This window comes from Corvus cornix, chromosome 1A, assembly GCF_000738735.6.
Source record: "Corvus cornix cornix isolate S_Up_H32 chromosome 1A, ASM73873v5, whole genome shotgun sequence".
NCBI classification, from domain to species: domain Eukaryota; kingdom Metazoa; phylum Chordata; class Aves; order Passeriformes; family Corvidae; genus Corvus; species Corvus cornix.
Genome location: NC_047057.1, coordinates 48,213,367 through 48,241,050, shown reverse-complemented (window position 1 = coordinate 48,241,050; position 27,684 = coordinate 48,213,367). Strand labels below are relative to the sequence as shown.

The following is a 27,684-nucleotide window of genomic DNA, read 5'->3' as shown; positions in this document are numbered from 1 at the left end:
TTTCTTCCCATTTTCTGGGATCCCAACTCTGAAGGGATAGCTTCAATGCAAAAAGGAATGAGTTAGGGAAATCTCATCTATGGAACCACTTCCAGCCTTCCAAAATGAAATTCTCTGCTGCATGACCTCAATAGTACCAGGGCTGCGAGGGGAACAGAATAGAATGGCTCAACAGTATTTCTGAAACTTTCATCGGTGATGCCACTCTGTCTCTGGAGCTCCTTCTCTTTAGTCACCATGGACACAGGAGACAGCATTCTGTCTCTGAGGACCATGAGCTGTCTGCACCATTAACATGCACAAGTTACCCACCTAAAGAAACAGTACTAAGTGACAGTGCCTACAGAGGAAACTGGTAAGCTCCATTTAGTCCAAATTTCTATGTTACAACTACTGACTTTTTTTAATTCGGGATTTTTAGTTTTGGCAAAGAGAAGGGAAGAGAAGATCTTGGTTTGGTCTATCATTGAGTCAGTAAAACTAAATATTGAAAATATACTGATTTTGGGGGGTGGTGGTGGGTGGGTTATAATACCTCCTTTTATTTTTTTCTCTTATTCAAGCAAGAAGTTAGTCCCAGAGCTTCCATTCCTCCCTGTATCCAAATTCCTCTTTACATTTTTATGACCCTCAGTTTCAGGGCATGCTCCATGCTAGGACTCTATGTACTTGAGGGGATTTCATTAGTGGTCCTTGATTTGTACCTGTGTATCTCTGCCTGTGAGGTTTCAGCCACTCACTCAATCTAATTAATTAGGTTGTTATCTTCTGTTTCTATAATGGGGATTACTAGGCAAAGGCAAGCTGCCACTGAGTCTCTCACTGAAGACTTGGAGTGTGCAGTACAGCCTCTTTTCCAGGCAAAGTCATATAGTAAGGTTTGGAATTGAGACTTCTAATTTAAACTTGCAAATTTGTTTTAGATAACAATTTTGACTTTCTGAAACTCATCCTATAGCAACAAAATGCCTAGCAACATTCCTGCTAACAGTCAGCAGCTAGACACAGATATGGTGGTACATATTTGGATATTTTAAAATGGGTTACTTAATGGAAAAAAACCATTTCAAACATACCACATTCACTGGCTGATTCCCCCACCAACTGGAAGAACTGTTGAGCAATTTTCAGATGATCTCTCTGGAAGAAGAATAAAAAAGCAATCCAAGATGAGTTCTAGGGTTAGTGCTACAATACACTGTGACAATATGCTCTGAGGAACACTTGGGGAACAACTAACAGAAAAACTACGGCTGAAGCAAAAACAGAAAAGGTAAATGTGCCGCTCTATGTGCCTAGATAAAGAAGGACACTGTACAAAGCAAACAGGGTTTTTGGAAACAGGACAGAGAAATCAAATTCATCTTGATTTACTATCAAGGCCAGCAACAGAAGTATGCATTTCACTCATTCTGGACTGACTGTTGTACAGAACGAGGTTAAGAGACTCAGAGATCCTGCAATCTAAGAAATGACTGCCTCTTTCACTCCTTTTCAGTTCCTACAGATCTGTTCACATTCTATTGTTGGAGAAGCTGGAGAACCTCATGGGCTTTACTCACCGAGCCCATTTCTTGTCCAAGCGCTGCATTTACCACCCCTTTGAGGATGTACTCCTGGGAAAAAAAAAAGTTAAAGGGGATCAGAGAAGACACAGTGAAGATTTCAGAAGATACACAAAAGCCTATGTGTACATTATTTTCTTCATAAATTCAACTCTTTCACAACTGAGTTTAGAAGGTAGCCGATTACTGTGGTAGTGCTTAAGCACAGCACAAATTTAGGCCCCCAAAATACATTCTACCTGCTATGTAGTCACTTCTACTAAATATGCAAAGATGCTACTAAAGATGCAAAGGGGTGCTGTGTTTTCTGATAAGTCTTACAGTCAAAGACAATGCACCAAAAGGAACATGGTAACATCCTTTTATGCCTTCTTCACCATCATATCACCAATAAGTCCACTATTGTTACACTAAAGCACAGATCCCCTTTCAAATATGCACATTGATTAACCATAACCACTGACATCCTTGCTGCAAAATTCATAGTGTTTCTCATCAGGACAAAAATGTCAAGAGGTTTGTGCTCTGTGTCCATGTTACTCTAGTGAAATTAGGAACAGAAGCTGAGTACCCTGTAACCTCTAGTATGAGAAACAACTACAGTTTAATTCTTCTCTGAACAAATTTTTCTCAGCATGTAACAGACTCTTTTGTCTTACCCAAATCTTATAATTTAAGACTTATATCTATGAACCTGTTGTAGGAGGCACTCCTGACAAACCAGGAGGTAAACACAGAAGGAGAGACTTCTTTCAAGAGACCAAGAGACTAATGACAGAATGTAAAGAAACAATCTGAGAGTACTAGCCAGGAGAGTAAGTAATCGTTTTAGCACACCAACTGTCTTACAGATGCCAAATTACTATCCTGCGGGCATTGTGACAAAAAAGAAATTTAAGAAGTACTCAAGGAGATTTTACAAGTAGTTTTGCAAGTCTTAGCAGGGAGTTCCTTACAAGTGTGAGTGAGAAATGGAAAAAAAAAAAGCACAAAGATTCTCATTTCAAAATGTGGTCAAGAATTATTAGCCAAGTATATTGGGACAACAAAGGCTACAATAGGACCAATAGCTGCAGAAAACTGTTCAAGTAAGTTTTGCTATACTGAAAAATGCAAGAAGTGTAAAGCAACATCAGAAGACACTCCTCACTCCTCAGCACAGAATCACCGGATCTGTGTTTTTGAGGTTTTCCTTTTCCCTGTCTCCCTCCCTCCCTCCATCTAATTCCTCCCTCCATCTAATTCCTCACACAGACTCATGAAAGGTCCCTTTTATGCCCAGCTATGTGACCTTTGGAAAATAAACAGCAAAGAGGAATAAATCAGAGACTAAAGATGCTGGAACAGCCACAGAAGAAAATTACAGTAGCAGCCAAGGGACACTGAAGTTTTCACTCATGGCAGCCAAAGTGTGATGGGATTAGAAAACACCATTTATTTAAGGTGTTTAATCTAATCTAGCTCATTTTTATTGAAATGGCTTCAGGACAAACTATATGAGCATCTGAGCTAGCAAATCTGAGGGATGAAAAGCCACCACCAGGCAGACAACTAGCTATAGTCGGAAGAGGGCTTTTACCTATGCAATAATGGTCCATTCTCCAAAATCAAGGCTGCACACAACAGAGCTGTGTTCTTAGTTGAACCCAGGTGGTACAGTAATAAACAGGCTAAGTACTCATATATGCACATATATAATACTTTATGCATGCACATTAAATTTATTGTTGGTGAAGGGATCAAAACACAAGAGTTTTAAGAGTGGGAATGGGGCAAGCTGTCCTCAGGATACCAGTTTTGTATGTGGCAGATTTCATAACAGTTTATAACCTCTGTCTTTATGTGTCATGACATCATTTTCCAATTACCTGTGGAGCTGTAGGTTCCAGGTCCTTAATCAGGTTATAAGCCTCCTGCACATCATCTGAAATGCCAGACATTAGAATGCATGACAACCCATAGCACACTGTATTAGAACAAGTCACTCATCCTCTACAACATTCCCCAAAAGACTAAGAAATAAACCATTTAGACAGGAGGAGAAAGGTAACTATAAATCAGTGTGAATTTCTATCACAATGGTGATCGTTTTCTAGAACTCAAATAACAAACGCAGAGTGAGTAATAGCTTCTTTATTACTACAGTTTTCCTAGCAGAGATGGTTTGGCCCCTTTGCTCATAATCCAGTGGCTGCCTTCTCAACAGCACAAGGTCAAAATAATAAATCCATCATCTTCCTGTATTTTGTTTTCTCATATTTGTTTAGCCCTCAAAGAGAGTAGGGTAGCATGATGCGGTAGGGAAACTTCATCTTTTCCCTAGCAATATTTCAGCAGATCCTAATTAACAAGGAAAAAGCACTACTAATATAGATGCTTAAATGGGAAGTTTGAAATCTATAAACAACTTCCTTTCCACACAAGAATTAGATAAACTGAATAGATCCTAAACTTTACCTAAATTAAAAAAGATGTTGGCACTATGGTTGGCTTTGTGAACCAACCTAGTGAAGATCCTCTGTTACTGGCAAAGTTTTGTTAATATAGCATTATACCAACTGCCCACACAAATAAGCCTTATCAAACAAAAATTTTTTTCACTAGAACATACAATCCATGCAGCCATTTAAGGCAATATACATTGGAGCTGCTAGGCTCCCACCCATCACCTCTGCTTTCTTATCTATTCCTTTGAACAGTCACATAGTAAGGCAGCAAAATGTACTAGCCAAAAGTCATTACATTTTCTTCCTTTTTTTTTTTTTTTGTCATATTTTTGGCTAGCTCAGACCACCACCACCACAAAATGACAGTAACCCTTATTTTTATCAACACAATGTAGACCATCAACACAGAACTATGCTTTTCAGGCTCCAACAGAAGCGACTAGCAAATCTTACAGGAGCAGATTACAGCAGGACACCAGCTGACCTCAAACTCTGTTGGGAGTCACTACTCCGAAGAGTTGAAAAAACAGGATGCATGTTTATACTTCAGTCATTCCAGTTCAGAGCATGTATTAGGACAAGCCTAGCTTTATCAGAGACCTTTTCAGTTTTGGAGAGACATCTGTAGTCACTAGAAGTAAGAATTTCTCACTTTCCTAACCAATGCTGCTACCCTAGCAAGACTTAAAAATGGAAACTTAGCCAAACCAGAAAAGAGGTTTTAGTTCAAATTGCCCTTGACCTTCTTTGTCAGTATGCAAGTCATTAGTATATCACAGTGAAGAGCAGAACCTAACTCATGAAAATTACTGCAAGGTTAACAGCATACGAGTAAACAAGACTGATTTTTAACTGATGCATGAGATGCACTTTGTTTCCATGTAAGTAGAACTTAATTTGAAACATCTGTAATTATCAACAATATTACTGTGCAAAATAATTGGTAATAGTACCAATATTGCCTATAGTGACATTAGCAACAATAATACTGGACAGAAAGGTGGCTGGGGACAGCAGACATAGATTTACCACTGCCAAAATGTACTCACTAATTCAAGGTGTGACTGGTTGTGTGAATAAGGGGATAATAGTTGATGCTGTATAGCTTGACTTTAGCAATGTCTTTGACATGTCTCTCATACAAACTTGAAAGATAGAACTGGCTAAGTAAGACTATAAGGGTATGGAAAACTGGCTGGACTACCAAAGGACAGTGATCAGTCGTACAAAATCCAGCAGGTGGCTCATTACTAATCGAATGCCCGAGGGACTGATACTGTTGAATAGCTTACTTTTATTAATGATCCAGATGATAGGATAGAGTACTCTTAGCAAGTCTGCAAATGATAAAAGATTGTGAAGAAAGCTCCCGGACATTGAGAAGCAGCTCCGTAGGCTGAAAAAAATGGGCTGAAAGAAATCTCATGAAGTTCAGTGGAGGCAAAATGCAAGTCTTGCATCTTGCTTGGTTCGAAACATGCCTGAGCAAGTCAGGTGGGGAGCTGACTGGCTAAAGGCAATCTGGCAGACAGTGCAGCCTTGTAGCAAAGGAGGCCAACTGCACACTGGATCATATTAGCATGAATGGAGCCATCGCAGCAAGGCAAGGAATTCTTTATTTGGCACTTGTAAGGTTGCACATGAGTCTTGTGTCCAGTTTTGGGATCCTTCAATCAAGACAGACATCGAAACACTGGAGTGAGCCCACCTGAGGGCTCCCAAGGCAGTAAGAGGGCTAAGGAGAAACTGAGAGAACTGCATTTGCTTAGCTTTCAGAGGAGAAAGAATCTCAAGGGAGATCTTATCACTGTCTACAGTTAACTGATAGGAGGGTACAGAGTAGATGGAGACAGGTTCCACAGAGTGAGAGAAAGGCAGTGGACATCAGGTAGAACAGAGGAAGTTCTGACTGGATGCTTGTCTGGACAAGGCTTTAAGCGACCTGATCTAATTCGACCTGCCTTGAATCACACAGCCAGTCAACCCACTGTAGAATAAAAGAACACAATGGGAGAATATGAATAGCTCTGAAAAATTCAGATATAATTCAAAGAAGCTGGCAAACAAAGGAGAGATACAAGAAGAAAACCCTTACCAACTGATTCTGGCTACCTCCCTGCACTCTTTAAGAACTGTAAAGTAGATTTTAATGAAATATCTTGTTCACAGTCACTTTGGTATGTATTTTGTTCGTACTGTATTTACAGAAATGGTTGTCCTTGCCTTCACAGTACATATGCCTACCATTCTCACATATTCAGGCAGAGGAGAGGCCCCCTCACTAGGAACAAATAAACACCACCATCCCCAATGCCATCTCCTGCAACCCAAGAACCTCCAATACTCTGCTGAAGTAGGCTTTTTTTGACTGCACAGTATTAAAGCTCCTCTCTGCAAGCCATGGGAACTTCCACTTCACTATTTTCCAGAGGAACAGAAAGTGAAATAAATTACATTTTACTGCAAAGAAAAAAAGCATTGAGTAAGTTGAGGTAAGATGAATTAATGTCATCCCTGAAGGTATGAAAAAGCCAGAGGAAGGTGTATTTACCTTGCTGGAGATAGTAAATCACAAGATTCAGTCTTGCCTCAGGAATAACATCAACTAGAGGAGGTAGGACCTGCAAAGCCCCTTCTCCTCCTCGGAAAACCACCTGCAGAGAAAAGAAGCATATTGATAACCATGTATCAGAATCTTTCCTATGATAAGTTAATTCAAGGAAATTAATCCTTAAATTCCTATATAAACAGTAGGAAAAGGTCAGTGGCTCTGGTATTAGCATAATTCCTGCTTTAATACAGCTATAGAATTATACAGTCTGACAATCTTTATACCGAAGAATACAAGTATTTAATCCATATGTAAAGATTAACTTATTTCAGCTTTTAGCAGCTCAAAAGAGCGACACATTATATATAAAAGATTTTAAAGGATAACATAGTCTGAGAGAAGGGAACACACACAAAATTACAAACTGCTTATGATGTTTTCATGTGAAAAAACTTAGGCTAATGATTCTACATTTATTTAGAATGACACAGGATCCTAAAATGATCAGGAGCAGTCGATTACACTCCAGTTTCACATGACCATTCCTCCAACAAGATCTAATGTACTTATACAATAAAGCACTGGTAAAATTGCCAACATACAAAATAAACAATACTAACTTACAAAAGTCCAGTTTGAAAGCAGTTTTAATTCTCAGGGAAAGAAGTATGAGCTTGTGACGACTGTTCTTGAAAAATGACAAAGCAAGCAACTGCCCATCATTAAATATGAGCAATCTACTGTTACCAGTTGTTCAGCAAAATAATAATACCACTGAAGAGTAACCATTAGTTACTCTTAGTGACTCTTTTACTGCAGAACACAAAAGTATTCTGGTTTTATGAGCATCTTTTTTCCTAGAACTCCTTGCTTAGTACTTTTCAGATGAAGGCCATTTTCATGAGCTATCTTTATTCCATTTAAATTGTTCTGGTGCTAAACAGAGTCCAAGGTCACCCTGACTTTTTTCTACTGTGTCTTTACTGAGTGGGCTCCACAAAACATCTTGCAAAGGTACTCTTACACAACATACATTATTTTAATATGCCTTCATGGCTAAAAGCAACAGTATTATTATTTTCTTGACACAGTCTGAAACTGTCAGGGAAAAATTCCAGGAAAAAAAAAAATACACTTGATGGCACATTCATTATACTGGTAGGATTCCTAGAATGGGACTTATATGGCAGCAGAGACTCAATTAAGTCTACAATTTTTCAAAATATACCATTTAATGAATCATCATGAAAAGCTCTACAAATGAATGCAGTCCATATTAAATCCCAGAAATGCATTACTTACCAGATTGTGCTTAATGAGTTCCTTGCCAAACTCAAAAGATGATGAGGCACTGTCTGTCAAGTTCTTGAGCTCTGCCTGGAATTACATACATTCCAAAATTTTAACATAAAACCAAAAAAGCACAGAAGCCTAAGTGGAGCTTCAAATGAGCTTCAAAGCTGCCAGCAAGACATCTCCACTGGTGCTGGATGACGAAAAGATTTTGCCTTTCCACTTCTATCTAACTGTTTTAGCAACTGAGTAATACATATAAACACAAGATCAAAAGGATACTGGGAAAATGGTTAGGCCACTGTGCACATATGTGGACAGATGAGTAAATACCAGGGAAACTGAAATAGGTGACATTCCTAAAAGGACATAGTGACAAGGTAAAGGCCATTATCAACATTACTGATTAAGACAGATACAAAGGAAAAGAAACATGTATGGAATCTTAAACTAAAATAAAGATGAGTTGAAGGACTGTCCAATAGATACCTCTGCAGCTTTCCCATTGAAAAGTCGGAAATGGTTACAAGCCTTAAGGTTAAGAGCAATGGTGCTGTCAGGAACTTGCTGAAGATAAACAGCTAGCACTTCCTGGGATACATCATAGTAATCCAGTTTGTAATAGCACAGGGCCACATATACATTCAGAGCCAGGTATTCCCTGCAGGAAAGAGGATTAAAGAGAACCTTTAAATCCCACCAGATAGTTTAACATTTCCCACTGCAGTGCATTAAAATCAGGAAATAAAAAGAAAGCTCTCACTTCTATACCTATTTTACAAGCACATCAAAACTGGGGTTTCTGAGAAATGCTTAGAGCTTCTCTAGGTTGTTTGCTAAGACAGATTCACAGTATTTTTTTCCACAGCAGCTAGTGCAGCTTTTAAGAATTACCAATCAAACTTTTGGTTTGCAAATCTGGGAAATGGTGGCAACTTCACACCGAGGAAATGTGCAGAACATGAGCACCGTAATTAGCCTGGCAAGAACGTGATTTTCTGAGCAATACACTCAAAAACATTCAATATGTAAATAAAAGTTTGTACTGAGTACAATTATTTCAAAAAGTCCTTGTCATTACGAGCAGTCAAGCCAGAAGAACTAGACACAGAGAAGAGACAAGCACTTGTGAAAACTCTAAGTAAAAGGGTAATTGTTATGAAGGTTACTCATTTAGCTTTGAGTGATTGTTTCTGCAGGACTTGGAGGTTAAAATCTCTTCCCCAAGCATTACATGATGTACGCATTATGATGGATTTCTCTGAAACATTGAGGAGCAGATAGTACCAAAAGATAGCTGTATCCTGGGAAAGCAGTTTCTATTTTATTAAAAATACTTCCAGCCACTTAAGAATTCAGTTTGTTCCTTGTTAAATTCTGAACTAAAAATTTGCAGAACATAACAGAAAAACCCACTGACAAGTGTCATAGAGGATAAACAGAAAAGGAAAGAATTTCAGTCTTAAAGGAATGCAAGGAACTCTACATAAAACCCCTGAACCCTTCTTAGAAAGGCTACGAGGTGAAGGAGGAGACAGTCATTCAAGCAAGGTCACAAGATTGGACATCAGAGGGGAAAAAAAAAAAAGACAAAGCATATATCCATTATCTTATATATATCTATAACCATATATCATTTCAGAAGAAACAAGTAACAAAATAAAAAAGATATCAGAATGAATTAACCAACCATTTCACTGAAAGAAAACAACAGAGAGCAGACTTATTTTTAAACATGGGGTTTTCCATAATACTTCGAATGAACAAAATTGAGGAGCTTCAACTGGTGCATATTCTGTGATGGGAAAGGGACATAGTAGTTGTGAAAAATGCCTACTTTCAGAAACCAACCAACTACTTGGAATTTAAATACCACCAATAACCTAGATGCTCCAATAGGGTCTAGAGGTGCGCACCGATTATCCAGCAGAATGCGCTTGTAGATATCAATAGCTTCTTGGTAGTGGGACCGCATGTAGTGGATAGATGCCAGGCTAAGCTGATCTTCTGTAACATCTTGCAGATTCTGGTGAGAGCTCATCAGTTTCTTTTCATCACTGAACTAAAAAGAGTGTGACACATTCTCAGAAGAGTTCAGCAAGAAAAACATTTTAATTAACCAGGTTAGTTTTGTTCTTGCTGGTAAACAGCAGGATTAATATTAAACATCTGGAAAACCTCTGTTACTTTAAAGTTAATTTGACCAGTGGAGAAAGACAAACATTAAAGAGGCAGATGAGTTCAAACTGGATAAATGTTCGGCTAAAACTAAGCACACATTTTCCTTTAAGGTGTGATTTAGATACAATTACATGTCATGTGCTTTGATGGATAAGAGGGAAAGAGCTGAATGAATTATTTCACAAACAGAATTTCACAACACAAAATTTCACTGTAATTATTCAAGCCAGAAAAAATTTTGCTGTTTATACATCCAAATCTAATGCCTCATGGATAGCAGAAAAACATGAGACTTGCAATACGCAAGCCCTAATTTTCGCAAGTCTTCTTTACAGCACTAACAAATTCACCAGTCTCCAGTTTCCAGTTTAAGTAAATTATTTATTTTTAAAAGCATTGCTGAATAGCACATAAAACACACACAGAGAAGGCTAAAAATAAGGAACAGAGTTAAACATACACATTATATTTGTATTACAATAGTGAAGTTGAGGCTGTTTACCTAATCAATCTACTCAAATCACTTGTTCCACTGCTTCCTTTTGCTGGTTTTCCTGATTCAATAGTAATTATGAATTTCTCTTAGACACAAATTCTAATACTATGTATTTGTTTTTCCACCTATCTGCTAGTTTTCTTCAAATCCTTCTCCTCCCTCTTTCAGCCAGTCACAAAATGATACTCAAGTTAAAAAGCAAGGTAAGTTGCTTAACAGAACTAAAGGCAATGGGCTTCATAGTTTTGGTAAAACCCTTTCTTTCCAGTGACTAACTAGATAAAGAGAAGTTGTGTAATTCCTAGTTCATCACAGACATCTGTAAGTGCCAATGCCACTGTAAAAATGGTTTAAGATTTCTCTCTTAAAACTAACATACATTTAAGCAAAGAGAATCTGACATCAAAGCTAACATTCAGGATTTATACTTCCTTTTAAGTCAGTGTCTTTAGCAGCAGAATACTTGTCAAGTCTTCTGTACAGGATAGTACAAAGAACTAATTTAGGGAAGATAGCTATGTGTGGTAAGTGAAATAAGTACTTAATTGTTGTTGAAATTAAAGTACATTTCATGCTATTAACAATATGACTTCCTGGATACTGAACTACTGAGGATCAGTAATAGCATATACACCATTTTGGTCAAATTGCTAAGTATAAGAGAGCTGCAAGTTAGGAAAACTTGGTACATTTAGGAAAAAAAGGTAAAATAGTGGCTTCTACATTTTTGATTCTATTAAGGTTTCATGCTACTTGTGACCAAAAATGCCATTACATTCCTATTGTATGACTTACGTGAACTGTACTGGTAAGACTTTCCTTAGAAACATGTTGAGGGGATCTATTCTGAGATCAAGTTTTCACACTTGCTTTCTCCTCCACATTTTTATACAATAGGGTGGTTACGAAAAGTATTTGCTCTTCTGCCACCATAGGCATTTTAATTATTCTGCCTGGTTGCCAGCATAAATGACACATTATGAAATTGAAAAGAAAACAAAAAAAGCAGGAGTGAGGAAAAGACATCATACCTTATGTGCCAGGTGAAAGAGTAAACGGTTCTGGAGACCACTCTTAGGTGCTGAAAGGGAAATTCAGTACATATTACTGTAATGAACTACTCAGGGTATGTCTTTATATTTTTTACTCTCTTTCTCAACAGACATGAATGCATCCATATTCTTTCATTAACTAGGCCAAATACAGTTCTTCACTGAGAGCCCTTTGCAGGGTATGCCTCAGGGGAGGTTCTACCAATTTTAGAGTGGTTTAGAGGTCTTCCTCATTCCTATCTTCATTCCTTGACTATTTCTTTTGAAATCCCTGTTGAAAATAATTGTTCATTGGCCTCTACCTTCCCTAAGCCTTAAAACTCCTATGAATTGCACTATCATTTCCCTGCAGCGATTTCTGGGTAATTCTCTGGGGGGTTTTTTGTGACATACAAGCATAGCAGCTTTTCAAAATAAAAAGCAGCAACACATAAACTCAAAGCTCCTTCTGTGATGCGTCACATATGAAGTAAGTTGTGATCTATAATTCCAGGAATCTTGTCAACTTCTAGTGTATTGAAAAACCCAGTGCTTGCTACCGTTTTGTTAGATACACACATTACATTATACATTTAATATTTCTTCTGTCCTTAGGAACTAAAGGCACACCAAAGAATTCTACAGCCAGAGCAGGTAAGATTCAAACTAAGATATGGCAAGAGATTTAAGGGGGATATCTTCTTACTAGAGCCAGTAAAGTTAATGAAATTTCTTGCTCTAGCAGGATTAGGAATTCCACTGAACTCACTCCGTATGACACAAATTGTTAACTGCATAGTTTTAAGTCACTAGAGCCTTTTGCTTCACCAAGAGCGACAAATGTTCTTGTCAAAAAGAGCTATTAATTTCTTTTGCAAGCAATCTTCCAAAAAGCCTTCCCTTGTTTCCTGTACTTTTCCTAGCCTAATGAGCACTCTCATTCTTGCTCAGACCAACCAGCTGGCAAACCATGTTCCACAGAAGGGGAGTACATGGAATCTTTACAAAAAGCAGAATTACTTACTGTGTTTATAAGGCCACAAAAGTGCAGAGTTAGCACAGCAATAGCCTGTAACACAAGGCTGTAATTCTTCTGACGTTCTAAACCATGAAAGAGGGCTCAAACCACCAATCCCTCTTCCCCACCATCCCCTGAAGATGGAATTTATTTTTTTAAGCAATTTAGGGAGAGATTTCCAGATTTCTTACTCTTTGTCTGCATAGTAAGTAAACTTCATAACACAGTGGACAGTGCCAAAACCCAGGCCATTCTGAACAGACTGGCAGTGCAAGGCTGCCCACCTACTTCTAATAAGTACAGGAGCTATTTCTTCCTTTTTTCCTTAGCTAGCTGTATTATTTCACCATGTTTCTAGAAAGTAAGGACAGTGAATTGTATCTTTAAAGAACTGCTAGAACAGAAGTCCAAAATACATAGGTGCTATGAGAGTACTCACAAAACCGCATCTTGTAAGATACTTCTAACAGAGCATCAAGTTGTTAAGAAGCTAAATGGTCTTCAGTCTGGGATATATGTGGGAAATCTCATTAGCCTAATTATTAAAGAACAGGAAGTTTTTCTGCTCTACAATAAATATTGTATAGGCAACTGTAGTAGTATAACTGACATGATAGTATGGTTATTTCATCCACTGAGTCAGAAAGTGAGAGTACCTTAAATCCATGCTCTTCACTCTACATGTTCCCCAGCATTAATTGATAGGTTTTAATATCAAAGTTTAGAAGGGTTGCACATGGAGCCCACATGTGCTTTTGTGAGAAACTTCGACCACAACCACCCTTCACAATTCAAAACATTTGGTCATCAAAGACTCCAAAAATACAAGCAGGACACATTGTGGGATTTATACTGAAAATAACGTATCATATAATCACAGTACTATGGGTAAAGACACCAATGTTCCTTTTTTGAGTAGGTTTTCCTTATTTTTTTTCCTTTTTGAGTGTGTTTTAGCATTAATTTCACTGTGAAAATTGACTTGCAAGCAGTACTGTCAAGAACCTAAACCAAGGATTTCTTGTTTCACTGGTCAACCAGTAAGTGCATGCTACCCTTGCAAACCTGGCATTTGATCTGACATCAAAAATATTATTTACTTCTTGGCAAAAGCTGGAGAGTTAGCACACATTATTTAACACCTAAAAACAGGCAAAAGATGAAATCTGAGTTTTGATGGTATGCATGGATACATGGAGGGTGGAAAAATGTTCTGCTTTGTAAGATATTATATGATACTAGCTATCTGATATTCTTTTTAATAAGTTGCTTAAAACCCTACACATATATAACCCTCTCGATATAGTAAGCAGAAACATGGAAACATTCAGTATCTACAGTTTCTTTTCTCTTGGTGCCAAATGCATTCTTTGAGGAAGACAAGGAAACATATGAACAAGGTCAGATTAGTTTTCAGAAAGAATGGAGTTATGAATATTGGATAAAGATGTGTCAATCACTGGAGCAGGAAGTGATACAACTGCCTCATCAGAGATAATGATTTTTAAGGGACATTTAAGGGACATTAGGGTTGTTCTTTTATTATTCTCTGCTGCTACTGAATTTCATTGTCACTGATCTATTAATGCTACAACGAAGCACAATCTTCTTTTCCTGTTCCACTTTTTCAAGACAATGACTACTTTTTTTTTTTTTAAATCAGCACTAAGCAATCTTGGGATCACAACAAACATGATGACAATGCTGCACGGCAACAAATTGGACCTTGCTTCAGGTCTAGTATTGGCCTTGTATTCAAGCACTGAAATAGCTGGATAGGATATATCTCTTTCCACCTACGAAACACACTGATATTCCTTTGCTAGAATTTTTGTCGTGATCAGTGCTGTTTTTCCAAGCACTAAAGTCATAGCTGTCATGGATCTGAAAAAGTGTTCTGTATATTTTCATGTGCTGACACTGACAGGCACCTAGTGAAGTATTTGTTAAAATATATAATAAGCAGCTACAGTAAGAATGAAGACAGTTGTCTTCACTAATTATTTGTACCGGTTTGGCCAAATTTAGAAATATATCCTCTGAGAGAAGGCAGGTTACCACCCCTCCCCCACCAGGTTTGGGGAAAATAAATTTTCCTCAAAGGAAAGTGAAAGAGATAAAAATTATTTATTTAACAAACACACGGGAAAAGGAAAATAATGCTAAATAATAAAATCTCTCGCTGTGGAGAAAAAACCTGGGAAAGTGTTTGAGTCCTCCCTTTGGTCTCCTCGGAGCTGGGGCTTGGCCCAGGGCCAGGCCCTCTGTGCCCGGTGGAAAGTCCTCCCGATGTGTTCTAATACTGAAGCAGTCCAGCAGAAAAGGGAGAAAATCCGAAATTGCAGGGAAGGAAAAAAAATTCAACTCTCAGTCTCTCTCCGGAGAAAAAGAAGCTGAACCACTGGCCAAAAGCTGACTGGAAAGCAGCAAGCCAGCTGCTTCCTCCCTCCCCTGCCGCGGCTGGAAAAAAAAGCGCTATCTCTGTGTGACCTTGAACAAGCTGCAAACTGCTTTGAAAAAGTTTTGCTCAGTTTTTTCCTTCCCCCTCTCAGGCTCAGTTTAGAGGCACAGAAAGGCACAAAGTTAATTTCTGGGCATAGGGCAGCAACATGGGATACACATCATAAAGTCACCCCAAGACATTATTACACAAAAAGTTAAACTCACTAGAAATGGCAGCTGAGACTCTTGGTGGGTTCCATATTGCACCAAAAGATGATGAAATAGAGTCATGGGCAATCTGGCATTTGTGCCCTCTCATAAGAGTGCAAGGCACTGCTGGTTATGCATCCAGCATTAACAAATCCCATCTAGCACGTAATGCATATGCTATAGCAGCCCTTCACACATCAACAAGCATAGAACACACCTTAAACACACATAGCAGGAGCTGGTAGGAATGAAGCATGGCTGAGAAGGCTCCATCCTGACAGTAGAAAATATGACCAGAGGAAATCTTATTCTCCTTGTCCCTGAGAGACAACACACTGCTCACCTGAACACAGTAGCTGAATGAAGCCCTCTGTGCCTCAAAACCAAAGTTTTACTGGTGGAGGGGAAAATGAAAGGGAATGGGAAAAATGTTAAAAAAACCCCATGGTCCAGCAGTGAAGTTTACACTTACACTCACTTGAATAGCTCAACTGTTCAGAATTTTCTTGAATGAAATTTACAGAGGATATTCTGAAATTTTACTATTCCCACAAAACTTAAATGGCAGTTCGGCTATGTTCAGTTACTTGCAACACACACACATTTCATTTCAGTCATACTAAGCACAATAAATTAAAGATCATCAAATTAATTGTTCCTGGGCTGTAGCTTCCACTATACTTTAAAATACAAAACAAGAAAATAAGGTTATTAGCTTTTAAATATGATATTTTCACTTGTGCACTCTCAAAGTTCCATATATGAAATGGCTGGTTTGAAACCTCAGCTAAAACGCACCAAAAATAACTACTGTTGTCAAGAAACACAGTAAAACAACAGGCAGATAGTTTTTCATGTAGGTGAACATGCAATCCTAAGGGAAAAAAACCCAGTAACTGTTCCATGCCTGCTTGTAACTGCACATTTTAACTGGTGACAACTATTTCACACCGGAGAAACATCACTTCATGAATAAGCAAAACCGGTTTGGAAAAAGCCATTGTTCTTCCTAACCCATCTCTGTTCTGCTCTTGTACAATATTGCTCCTTGAATATAGGCTGTAAAATGAGTTCTCTATTCAGTTAAACCACATTCAGATCTGACACATACAGAGATGTGAAGAAGCAAAGAAATTACAAAGCTTTTCCCATCAAAAATTGGAAGGGATGAAAAAAACCCCCAACTTTAATGAATGGTTCAGCAATACAACCCTGTCTGTGCACGAATCTTAAATTTAATTCTAAGATTCCATTTATCCTAAAAAGACTGTTTTTCATAACAGACTTAACTGCAGCCCCACTTATGTGCACATTTTGTGGTTTAAAAGAACAATTTTAGTTCTTATGTTTTAGTTCTTAAGTTTCTTTCTTAATGTAAGCCAACAGCTTCTGAGAGCACTATGCAGGCTTCTAAACACTCGAATCAGTTGCCAGGATCACAGTCCAAGTGTGCCAGGCTGCGAGTCTGTTCTTTGGCCTTTGCAAGGCACAGGAACTGTGAATGCAACATGAGAGTATTAGTTCTTATAATGAAAAAAATAATAATTTGCTATTATTATATATTAAACCAAGATCAGTACTTTAAACCTCATTCTCTCAAGACAAGATTGGCTACCCACAGCACAGAAAACATATGTTCAGCCAATGTATGAGAACACAGATGCAAAAGGAGTAAACAAAACATCACTTGGCAGCTTCACTATGGGATGACTACAAAACAACAGTAGCTGACTTGGAAGTAACTCTACCTTCACCTCAGAACCAGGAACATTAGTAACTGCAATGTAAGCGGACAACAGGGAAAAAGGAGAAGCCAGAAATATCTGAAAGGAATTTGGAAGAAAGCCCAGAGGAGGTAAAATACAATTGTAATGAAAAACCTTCAAGGAAGGATTTTTCTTTATTGCCTTTTTGCTCTACTTCTTAGGTTAAATTTGCAGTAATTCTTTCTTATATGACTTTTCATATTCAGATTTATTCTTTCCTGAGAGAATCATAGAATCACAGAATGACTTAGGTTGGACAGAACCTTAAAGACATCTAATTCCAACCCCCCTGCCATAGACATGAACACCTTCCACTAGACCAGGTTGCTCAAGGCCCTGTTCAGCCTGGCTTTGAACATTTTGAACTTCTCTGGGCAACCCCTCACCACCCTCACAGTAAAAGAATTTCTTCCTTGTATCTAATCTAAACCTACTCTCTTTCAGTTAAAAGCCATTCCTCCTTGTCCTATCACTACATGACTGTGTTAACGGTCCTTGCTGAGCTCTCTTGTAAGCCTTGTCTAGGTACTGGAAGGCCTCAATGAGGTCTCCCTGAAGCCTTCTGTTCTCCAGGCTAAAAAATCCAATTCCCTTTGCCTTTCCTTAAAGGTGCTCCATCCTTCTCATCATCTTGGTGGCCTCTGGACTCGCTCGAACAGGTTCATGTCCTTCCTATGCTGGGGACCCCAGAGCTGGATTCACCATTCCAGATGGGGTTTCACCAGAGCAGAAGTGAGCAGAGGGGCAGAATGCCCTCCCTCACCCTGCTGTCCAGCTGCTTTGGATGCATCCCAGGATACAATTGGCTTTCTGGGCTGTGAATTCACATTGCTGGGTTACGTCCAGCCTCTTGTCCACCTGCACTCCCAAGTCCTTCTTGGCAGGGCTGCTCTCGACCTGTGCATCCCCAGCCTGTGTTGATACCAGGGGTTGCCCCAACCCAGGTGCAGCACCTTGCACTTGGTCTTGTTGAACGTCTTGAGGTTCTCACAGATCCTCCTCTCAAGCCTGTCCAGATCCCTATGGAGGGCATCCCATCCTTCAAGTGTGTGAACACCCCTACTCAGCTTGGTGTTATCTGCAAACTTGCTCAGGGTGCACTTGATTCCTTTGTCTGTGTCATTAATGAAGATATTAGATAACATTGATCCTAATATGGACCCGAGGGATGCCACTGGTCACTGATGCCCATTGGGACTCTGAGCTGTTGATCTCTATCCTCTGGATCTGACTGTCTGATCAATTCCTAATCTGCCTAACAGTCTACCCATCAAATCCATATCTACACAATTTAGAGAGAAGAATGTTGTGGGGAACCATGTCAAAGAAGGTAAATGACATCTGTAGCCCTTCCCTTGCCCACTGATGGAGTCACTCCATCACAGAAAGCCACTAGGTTGGTCAGGCAGAACTTCCCCTTGGTGAAGCTGTGCTGGCTGTCCTGAATCACCTCCCCATCCTCTCTATACCATAAAGTTTAAATTAAGTAACAACAAGCTAAGAGATCAATTCACATCTATTATAAAATAAAGATAAAACCTTCCTCCACAAGAGATTGTGGACTATATATCTTGTAAGAATACATTAATTACCTCATGGCTTTTTATGATAATTTCCTAATTTTTAAGTATCCTGCATATTTTTCCGCATTAATGGAACGATGGTTAACAATAATTTCCTTAAGCAACAGCAACAGTACATGGCAAGAAGGAACTTGATTTGATTTATAGATATTTACATGTTTGTGTGGAAAACCTATTCCAGAAAGCTTGCTGATATTTATGTTCCCTTTCATACAGAGATTCTGTCACTGTAGAAATTTAGAATTATAGCTGAAACTAAATTAGTTCTCCTTAATTTGTTTTAGCACTATGCTACTTTCAGGAGCTTAGCAAAGCTGCAGCAATAAACAGTGTGCACTATGCAAGAATTTAGGCAAAATAATCCCAAAATAGCAATGGTAAGTAGCCTAACATTAACACTACCTGTCATTTTTTCTGTGGTATTCAAGGCGGTATTGGATAAATGGTGTTCTTCTAAAGCCTTTACCTGTTCAAAGGAAGTATTTTGCTTCTTCAAGGTATTTGCAAAACCATGGAAGAGACCACAAGATGATATGGCCTCAGCAGTCAATACTATATTGCCAACAGCCATCACTGATGCAGTCCTAAGTTGTTAAAAAAAACCTAAAAGAGGATCTGACTTAAGCAAAAATAAAAAGGTTTAAACTCAATATAGGAAAGATTGAAAGGGGAGTATACCACACTTGGAAGCTTTCAGTGGAGAACAAACAACTGTTACAAATCTACAGCTGTGACTGCTTCCCCACTAAGCTTAAGTAGCCAGAAATCACCAGCATTACAGTACTCACAAGAAAGGTTTAGCACCTCATTATAAAAACTGGCATGCTGTCCTTCTTAAACAATTACATAAAATCAGGAACTGATGAGGAACTGAACTAATGTGACCACTCAGTTATTTTCCGTTCCCTCCCTCAGCTACGCTCCCTCCCACTCCGGCTTTCTTAATATTCCTACCCTTGCCTCCAGCACCCAAGTACCACTAACTGCACCCCCTACTCTGCCACTCACCATACTACTATTAACTAATCTGAAGGGGCATGACAAACATTAACCTTCCCTCACCCCCAGCTCATAGTTAATAAATGTGCATGCCCAGCTGTGTATATGTCATCTCTAGAATGGATCACTGTAATTCACAAGATGTGAAGCGGATGACAGTGGCTCCAGCTGGTACAGGATGCAGCTGCTTGCTTCCTCCATGGTTTAGGTCACAGTGACACCTCAAGCTCTATTGCCCATTTATTTTTAGACTCACTTCAAGTCCTATATTGCAATCTCCAAAGCTCAAATTTGTGGTACATTAAAGATTAAATTACTTGTGAATATTACAAAATTACACACCTCTTTAACAATACAAATCACAAAGCTCTGCATGAGATTTTTTTTTATAATTGAAAACAAAAAACTTTTCCAGTTGTGGGATTCAAACTCAGCATGATCTTTCTGAGGATTTTAAAGGGATATAAGAACCTAATTATTTTTTAAAAATGCTACAAAGCTGTCCTTTTGGAAGGCACTACTTCACATCACAAGAAAGTACACAATTATTTTCTTCCTACCCTATTTTCAGCACAAGACAAGAAGACTAATGAAAGAAAGGAGAAAACCCATCCTTCAATAAGAGTTTTATCCTAAGAAGGCAAGAGTCAGAGGTTGACTGAGATACCATTACTATTAATTCTACTTAAAAAGCACTGAGATACTATGGTTATAGAAAACAATATAAATCCCTAAGATACATAGAAAGTGATGGGCAACAAAATTAAACTATAGAAACATTTTTAGACAGTAAAAATTGCCTTGGAACCTAATTCCCATTTCTCCTCTTTAAATGATCCCATGCTTGTTCAGATTAAAGTAGAACTGTAATAATGTGACTGTTGAACTTCATCCCTTGAAGAATCAGATACCTAACATCTGACTTACAAGGCAATGAGACCACCTACTAAGTCATTCAAACTATGTAAACAGAACTCTTGTCTTCATCAGGGAGAATGCTGAATTCTCTCAGATGCTTATTTTTTTATAATTTCTCTGGCCTAATTTGCTTCATCTGCACTGGCTCAGAGACATGGAATCAGTCAAAAGAAAAGTAACCTTTTGTTGCTGCTTGGCATATGCTGGGTTTTTAGAAATTAATAAAAGAAATTGTTTTCCAGATGCTTCTTTTAGTTCCAGCTGCTCCACATGTCCAAGGTATTTCTAGGAAGGAAACTGCATCATAGTTCTCCTGTTAAATGAAAGTTAACAAAACCCCAACCCCAAAAAACTTTGGTCAAAAGTATCCTTTATTGCATACTTTCGCTGGAAATTACTTTAAGCGTTCAAACCAATAAGCGGTCTTTTCCAACAGAGTGATACAGCTCACCTTTCAAAGCCGCTTGTTCTGCTTGTGTGTACATCCCCAGAAAGAAGTACGTACAGGCAAGGTTCACCCAAACATCTGGACTGCAAGTTGGTTGCTTGGTTAAGGCCTCATATTCCTGTAACAGAAGAAAAGTTGATTTTTAAAAAATGCGTGAGAGCACATACATGTATTAAATACCATTCTTTCTTCCACGATTTTACAATGTATCATTAAATTACTAAGATCAAACAATTTATTCTGAAGTTCACTGCAGTCCTTACAACAAAATGATTATGTTTTAAGCTATGTCCCTACTTCTTTGTTTACAGCAATATAACAGACCACAGGGACAAGCAGTGCCATAAATCATCACGTATGAGCACAACTTCTGTCAATATTGAAGTTACAGAGATATAAAACATATTTATATTGTAAATATATTATTAGAAAAATATTATTTACATATATAAACCCCAATATATGTAAGTTATAAAGGCATCAATATAACCAACTTCTGTTGCTTTCCTAAGTTTTCCTCCAGTCAAAGCCTGGGAGCCATAAACACCAGGGAAATCTCTTTGTGAATACTTACTGAAGCAAGTGCTAAATGTGTTTCTGTAAACTTGTAGGTAGTGTCTTAGTGTATATTAAACCCGTGGAAGTATGTTTTAAGTCTGAGGTTATGCAATATAATAATAACATCAAGTGCAGGAAGAAAAATTTTTGTACTATTAATAACTAAAATAAATATTTTAAAATAGTGTTTAATTTTATCACATCCTTTTTTAGCTCCTATTTTTGTGTATGCTTTAAGATTACATATTAGTACAGTGGTACATGTATATAATTTATAAATGTATAGGTGTGTGTATATACATTGGGGGTGCGTACTCGAAAAATTTTTACTGATAGGGGTACAGCAAAAATTGTTTGGAGACCACTGCATTAAAATACAAGCCTATAAGTCAGTATTGCGCAAATTCAAGATTTCCTTATAGATAAAGACTAGTAATTTGTAGTAAATATTAATAACCTGTTCCTAACTTTACCATTTCCCATTTTAAGATTTACAGCCAACAGCTATAGAAAGGCACTAGATACTGGATTCTGGTATTTCTTACACATTCACATTCATTACATATCCTTTAATTCTGCCACATAAATTGCTTCATTTCTTGTTATTTGTGAAACAGCAAAAACTTAACACTTTAATCTTTCAATCTACCTTTTTTAAACAAAACAAACTTTGCAGCCACTAAACAATTATATTCCTGAAGATAAACTTCTTTTCTCACAGTAACAACAGAGTATTAAACAGGTACTAAAAACAGAGGCAGGGAGATCTCTCAATGCCATTTTTTTTCCTATGTCACATTTCTAATAAATTACTAGGAAGGACCATCCCAATGGAAGTGCCTACTGCTGGTGCTCCTGCTCTTCATCCAGTCATGGAGACAGGCAGCATAAGGCAAAGCAGGCAGAGTCACGCAAAGTGCTCACAAGACCTGCTGAAGGAATGTCGTCCATATACTCCAGATCACCACAAGTCACTCATTCCTCCCAGCAAAACAACCCCTTGCTGACTCTGTACTTGTTCTCCAAACATAGGAATTGGAAGTCCCCTCTACCTAGGGAGAGTTTAGCAGATTGAGCCACTGTGGGTGGGAGACTTCTTACCTCTGAGGAGAAGGACAGATATATATATACTGCACAAGATAAAATAAGCCATGCCCAAAGGACAGCAAATTCCAAGAACAGAAATATGCTGACAACAATAAAGTTTAGAGTTTTCAAGCATAAAGAATTTTTTTGTTGCTGCCAAGTAAAAGTAAACTGCACTCCCAGAGAAGATACTGGTAAGGAGCACCCTTAAAAGCCAGCTCAGTCTTGCTAGTACTTCAGGGACTAGCTTTCCAACAATATTTACAATAAATAAATATATATATAATAAAAATCATCATAATAATGATTAATAAAATAAAAAAGAAAACATTCACGTAGAGGCCAACCTTTCCTACTGAGGTCAGTTTACGTAGGCCTGTCACGGAGCTCTGAGAGATAGGCCAGTGCTGTTTATTGGGACCATCTGGAATCTTTCAAAATTCATTCAGATTAAACACACCCAAAGGTCTCTTTCGGATAGGGCTTCAGGCAGATAAATTAGAAAAGACAAAGTGCATAAACACAAGTCATGTTCTGGCTTGGCCATTCAAAGCAAGCAATATATAAAGAGTGTTCTAGAAGAACCAACATGAATCTATGGAAACACAGAAAATAAAAATTAGGACTATTAGTGCTCCTTATCCTGTAGTTCTGGGCCATGTGCCCAGACTATGCTGTTGCCCCTCTCCTCACTGAAAGCCATTCAACATCAGCCTCTCAAAGACTACGTCACAAGAACTTTTCCCCCTCCTCTCCAAGTAAGTCAACAAACCCAAACAAACTAAATACTCTCAAACCTGTCCTAACAGTCAACCTGTGGCATACTTTTGCCATCCAGGAGCATTAACAACTCCTTGCTATTTCACTCTCCTCCTCCTCATGCCTGTATCATAAGACACATGCAATTTTCCTCAAAAGCAGGCTGCCAGGTTGGTTGCCTACAACTATGGACACGTACTGACAATGTGGAGGGCCAGCTCAATGCCTGTATTATTTATCTGGATTCTCCAAGCCCATAAACACAGATGCCTAAGAGCCAATAAACAAGCCAACATATATGGCTGCTCCACACGTGCTCAAATGAGATACTTATCATAACCTGGCTACAGTGATGAGAGAGAAGCCTAGAGAACTCCCAGAGCTAAAAAATCTGTTTTTTACATTCTATCTTCAGCTATCAGGAACTGGAGTGTACCTGTATTCTCACATTTCCCACAGAATTACTCAAGCATGACCAGATACTGCTCATGGATGAACAATTACTCTACTACAGCCCTGTTCCTTCCATGATTTACTATTTGACTAAAATTACCCTGAGCCAAGCCAGCAGGAGGTCTTGTTCAGCGAAGTGGTGGAATGGCTCTTACTACTCTGCCAGGAGGGAAGTGGCAGATTGGAGAGACTGTCGCTGGCTGTATGCAGTTTGTAGGATTTTCACAGAACAATGCATTGAAGGCTCTGGCCCAGAGAACATTCTTTGCTCTCATGTATGCAGCTGATGGGCCAAAATGGCATTACCACGTCCACCAGCTGCACCACGCCAGTATTCTGTGTGCCTAGAGGCACAGGGTGCAGACTGCAAGTGTGAAACTTGTTCTTGAATCCAACCAAGACATACACCTGCCCTTGCCAATTCATCTCGTACATTTTTTTAAATACCTCTAATATATATATATACACACACACAAACATATATATAAATAATAATAAATCCTCACTTTCTTAAGGCCCCAGCTGATTCAATTTATAAGATTAGGCATCTCATAAACAGAATCATTGACCTGATGCTCTAGTTCTGGTACGTGGGTGACACTGGGAAATTTCTCAGAAAAGCTTTAAGATTAGAGCTATGAACAAGTGGCAGCTGCTGAAGAAAGACAGATGGTTTTGCTTCATTATAGACAGTAGATGTGGAATATTCCAGAAAACTAATTAGATGCCACCATCTACTAGGGAAGCTCTGGTTGTCATATGATGCCAGGAAGACCCAAGCTACCCAGTAAAAATAAGTTTGTCCATGAAGGAAGCTAGTCAGTCCCCAAGGAAGCATTGCATGACTGCTGGAAGAGTCAAGCCCATTGCAGTACCATTTATAAAGTGGGGTACAGCAGTAGGGATGATCCCACCAGGCCAGTGGCAGTGGCATAACCTTTGAGAAAGGCATCTGCTGTTAAGAAAGGGGAAAGTGTAAACCTGGTGAAGCTGAGGTTAGTGCTCTACCTAGAGGATACCTAACTGTTGTTGTGTTTTGTTGTGCCTGTGATAAGAGAATGTAAATTCTCTCACATAAATGTGACAGAGATTTTGCTGTCATTCCCTCTGAAGATATTCCTGGAACTGGATGCCTGTGTGTTTTTCACTTCTTCCCCATTTCTCCCATGACGGCCACCTCACCGCAATTCCCAAGCTTCTCCAAAAGTTGCTATGCAACCAATACGCCTGGCTCGCTATGAAAGTATCATCATTAATAAAAGCATTGAACAGCGTGATTTCTGGAGACCCTCATCAGGGACACGGAATACAAACCATGAACTGTGAATACAGTGACACAGACTATGTGTTGCCACTTGCAGGAACACACAGGAGTGTGAATCATTTAGATTGTGTGCAATGTCATTCTGGAGAATTCTACAGAATCTTTGACCCATAATATTTTATTTACAGTGCTGTTGGCACTCCCAAAAGAGTGCTCCAAGATCTCAAGGGTATAGATTATCGAGGAATTTGTCCTTGAGAATACAGCAACAACACCTCTGTAACATAGGAGAAGAGATAACAGCATTTTACACTTCAACATGGAAGCTGATAAATGAAAGGCAGTTCAGTCTCCACAGTGCAATGAGACCTACAACCTTAGAAACTAAAACTAGAGTGTTCTGTCCCCGAAGAAACTAGGTTGGGATGCATAGGCTCATTTCCCACATCACCACAAAATGACAAAGCTATCAGGACTCATCACTGTGCAAAAAACCAGTATTACATCTGAAAAGACAGGCCCTGTGATCTCTCACTTAAGACATACACAAACAATCAAACTACAGATCGCTCATACAAACCTTTCATTGTCCTTTCTTGGGTAGAAAAACGTGAAAAAGACTATGTTGCAGTTTTTAAAGGCCTGAATCAACAGCATCACCTAGTGGTGAATCAAACACCACATGCAAAAACTAATTAGAAAAAAAAGGCAGTTGCCTTTTTGTTGACAGAAATGTAAAGTCTGCTCTGGCTATGAAAGCATCTACTGGGTATTTCAAAAAGCAGAATTTATTTCAAATGTATTTTCAATTTACTTCTTATTTCAAAGAAATTTCAAGTTATTTTTCATTTGTATATGAACACTTTTCTTTTTTCTAAACTTCCACTGGCTATTAACACCTAATGCCTAGATGTAAATTAACTACAGCAACTGATTGTTCTATTCATAATATTTAAATTCCATAAGTCTACACATGAACATTAATTTACCATGATGTCCTATACTACTATTCTACATTCTATACTGTGCATACTGTCAATTTGATTCACTGAGCATTTCTAGTATCTCCAACAGATGTTTTTCTCTTCAGTTTTTTAAAGGGCAGAGTGCTTTGTGCCTTTCTTACTTGGAAGCTTTAGAGTTTTCACCTCATGGATGCATCTTGTGCATGTGACCATTTATCTAACAGAGAAAATATCATCATTGTTCTATAATCCATTTATTTTCTTTTTATTATTTTTTCTAATACTTTAACATCTGTTTTTAATATTGATTCTGGGGAAAGCAAGTTCAAAGACTGCAAACCCAGTTATACTTCATTTATACATCATAGTGAACAGACACAACAGAACTCTAAGCTGCAAATATTAAAAGCCACATATTTGAACAATTAACATATATTTTAGTGACTTAAAGCTTTTGGAAAATAAGACTATCTCATTTAGTTGAATTACCTAATACAAGAAAATGCAGAGAAGAGCAATAAAGTACATTAAATGGTCAGGGGCATCAACGTCTAAAGAAAGAATTTTATCATGCACATCACAGATAAGCTACACAGTGAAGACAAAAGCATTATAAAACCTGAAAATCGAAACTCTGGAAACCTAGATGCAAAAAGGGAATGATGGATTTAGGACATGAACTCTGACATTCAAGAGAACAAATTAAGTTACTGAACCTAGTATCAATTCAGTAGGTAACATTAAAAAAGTCCTATTTTCATAAGCAAATAGCACTTTCTTTTCCAATCCAAACTGCTTTCCACAGCATCTGCCTTATTGCTGTACATTTGTACCTTAACTGGCTAGCAGGGCTGTTCCGTGTTACAGACCATCTTCCTCCAGTTGTCATTGCTCTACCACAACATCCCAGCCTCGGGAAGCACGATTTCCCCAGCTTACCTCCAGAGCTCTCTTGTAGTCACCCAAATGAAACGCACAGTATCCGATCCAAAGGTTGCCATCCTCCTCCTCCTCACCCACGTGCTGTTTAAACTTTGTAGGGAATAAAGAATGTAAGAATTTTGTCAGCTGCCACAGTTTCTAAAGCCCCACAGATAACCAAGGCAATACTAGGCCATCATATATCGCGGATGATTTGACAGCTGTGGATGCTACTGGGGTGGAGCTGCTTTCACATTTCAGAGGGCAGCAGCAGGCAGCCGTCACAGGCCAACCCGGCTCTGTAAGCGGGGAGCAACAGATGCCGCTGCAGGGCCCCAACGGTGCGAGAGGGACACAAGGAAGGGGAACGAGTCCTCTCGCCCCGCAGCCCTGAGGGCACAGGGCTGGAAGCGACGACACCGCTCTACCGAGGAAAGCCCGTCACCTCCAGCAAGGCGATGGCGCCGGTGAAGTCCCTCTGGGCCAAGAGTTCCTCCAGCTGTGGCACCTCCTTCCCTTTCTTCTTCCGCCTGTCTCCCGCCGGCGGGGTACCCCCCACGGCCGGCTTGGCCCGGGAGAGCATCTGGGCAGAGAGCGAAGAGGAGCCGGGTCAGAGCGGGCCCTCCCTCGGCGGTGCCTCCCGCGCCGCGTCCCCCGCCCCGCCGCCCCTCACCATCCTGCCGTCCCTCACCGCCCCGCCGCCCCTCAGCATCCTGCCGTCCCTCACCGC

At 39.0% G+C, this 27,684-nt stretch overlaps 1 protein-coding gene across 1 annotated transcript in view; it reads right to left on the bottom strand.

Moving 5' to 3' along the window:
* The window catches only part of TTC26 (tetratricopeptide repeat domain 26), a 47,893-nt gene that overhangs the window by 19,970 nt on the left and 239 nt on the right, over nucleotides 1-27,684 (bottom strand). The window contains exons 2-12 of the mRNA XM_039570953.1: nucleotides 27,400-27,537; nucleotides 26,973-27,065; nucleotides 20,952-21,066; nucleotides 11,565-11,614; nucleotides 9,773-9,918; nucleotides 8,346-8,517; nucleotides 7,866-7,940; nucleotides 6,564-6,666; nucleotides 3,434-3,489; nucleotides 1,563-1,616; nucleotides 1,077-1,140 (exon numbers count right to left, since the gene is read on the bottom strand). Coding sequence (XP_039426887.1) covers nucleotides 1,077-1,140; nucleotides 1,563-1,616; nucleotides 3,434-3,489; nucleotides 6,564-6,666; nucleotides 7,866-7,940; nucleotides 8,346-8,517; nucleotides 9,773-9,918; nucleotides 11,565-11,614; nucleotides 20,952-21,066; nucleotides 26,973-27,065; nucleotides 27,400-27,537 — 1,066 coding nt within the window. The remainder of the gene's footprint in view (nucleotides 1-1,076; nucleotides 1,141-1,562; nucleotides 1,617-3,433; nucleotides 3,490-6,563; nucleotides 6,667-7,865; nucleotides 7,941-8,345; nucleotides 8,518-9,772; nucleotides 9,919-11,564; nucleotides 11,615-20,951; nucleotides 21,067-26,972; nucleotides 27,066-27,399; nucleotides 27,538-27,684) is intronic.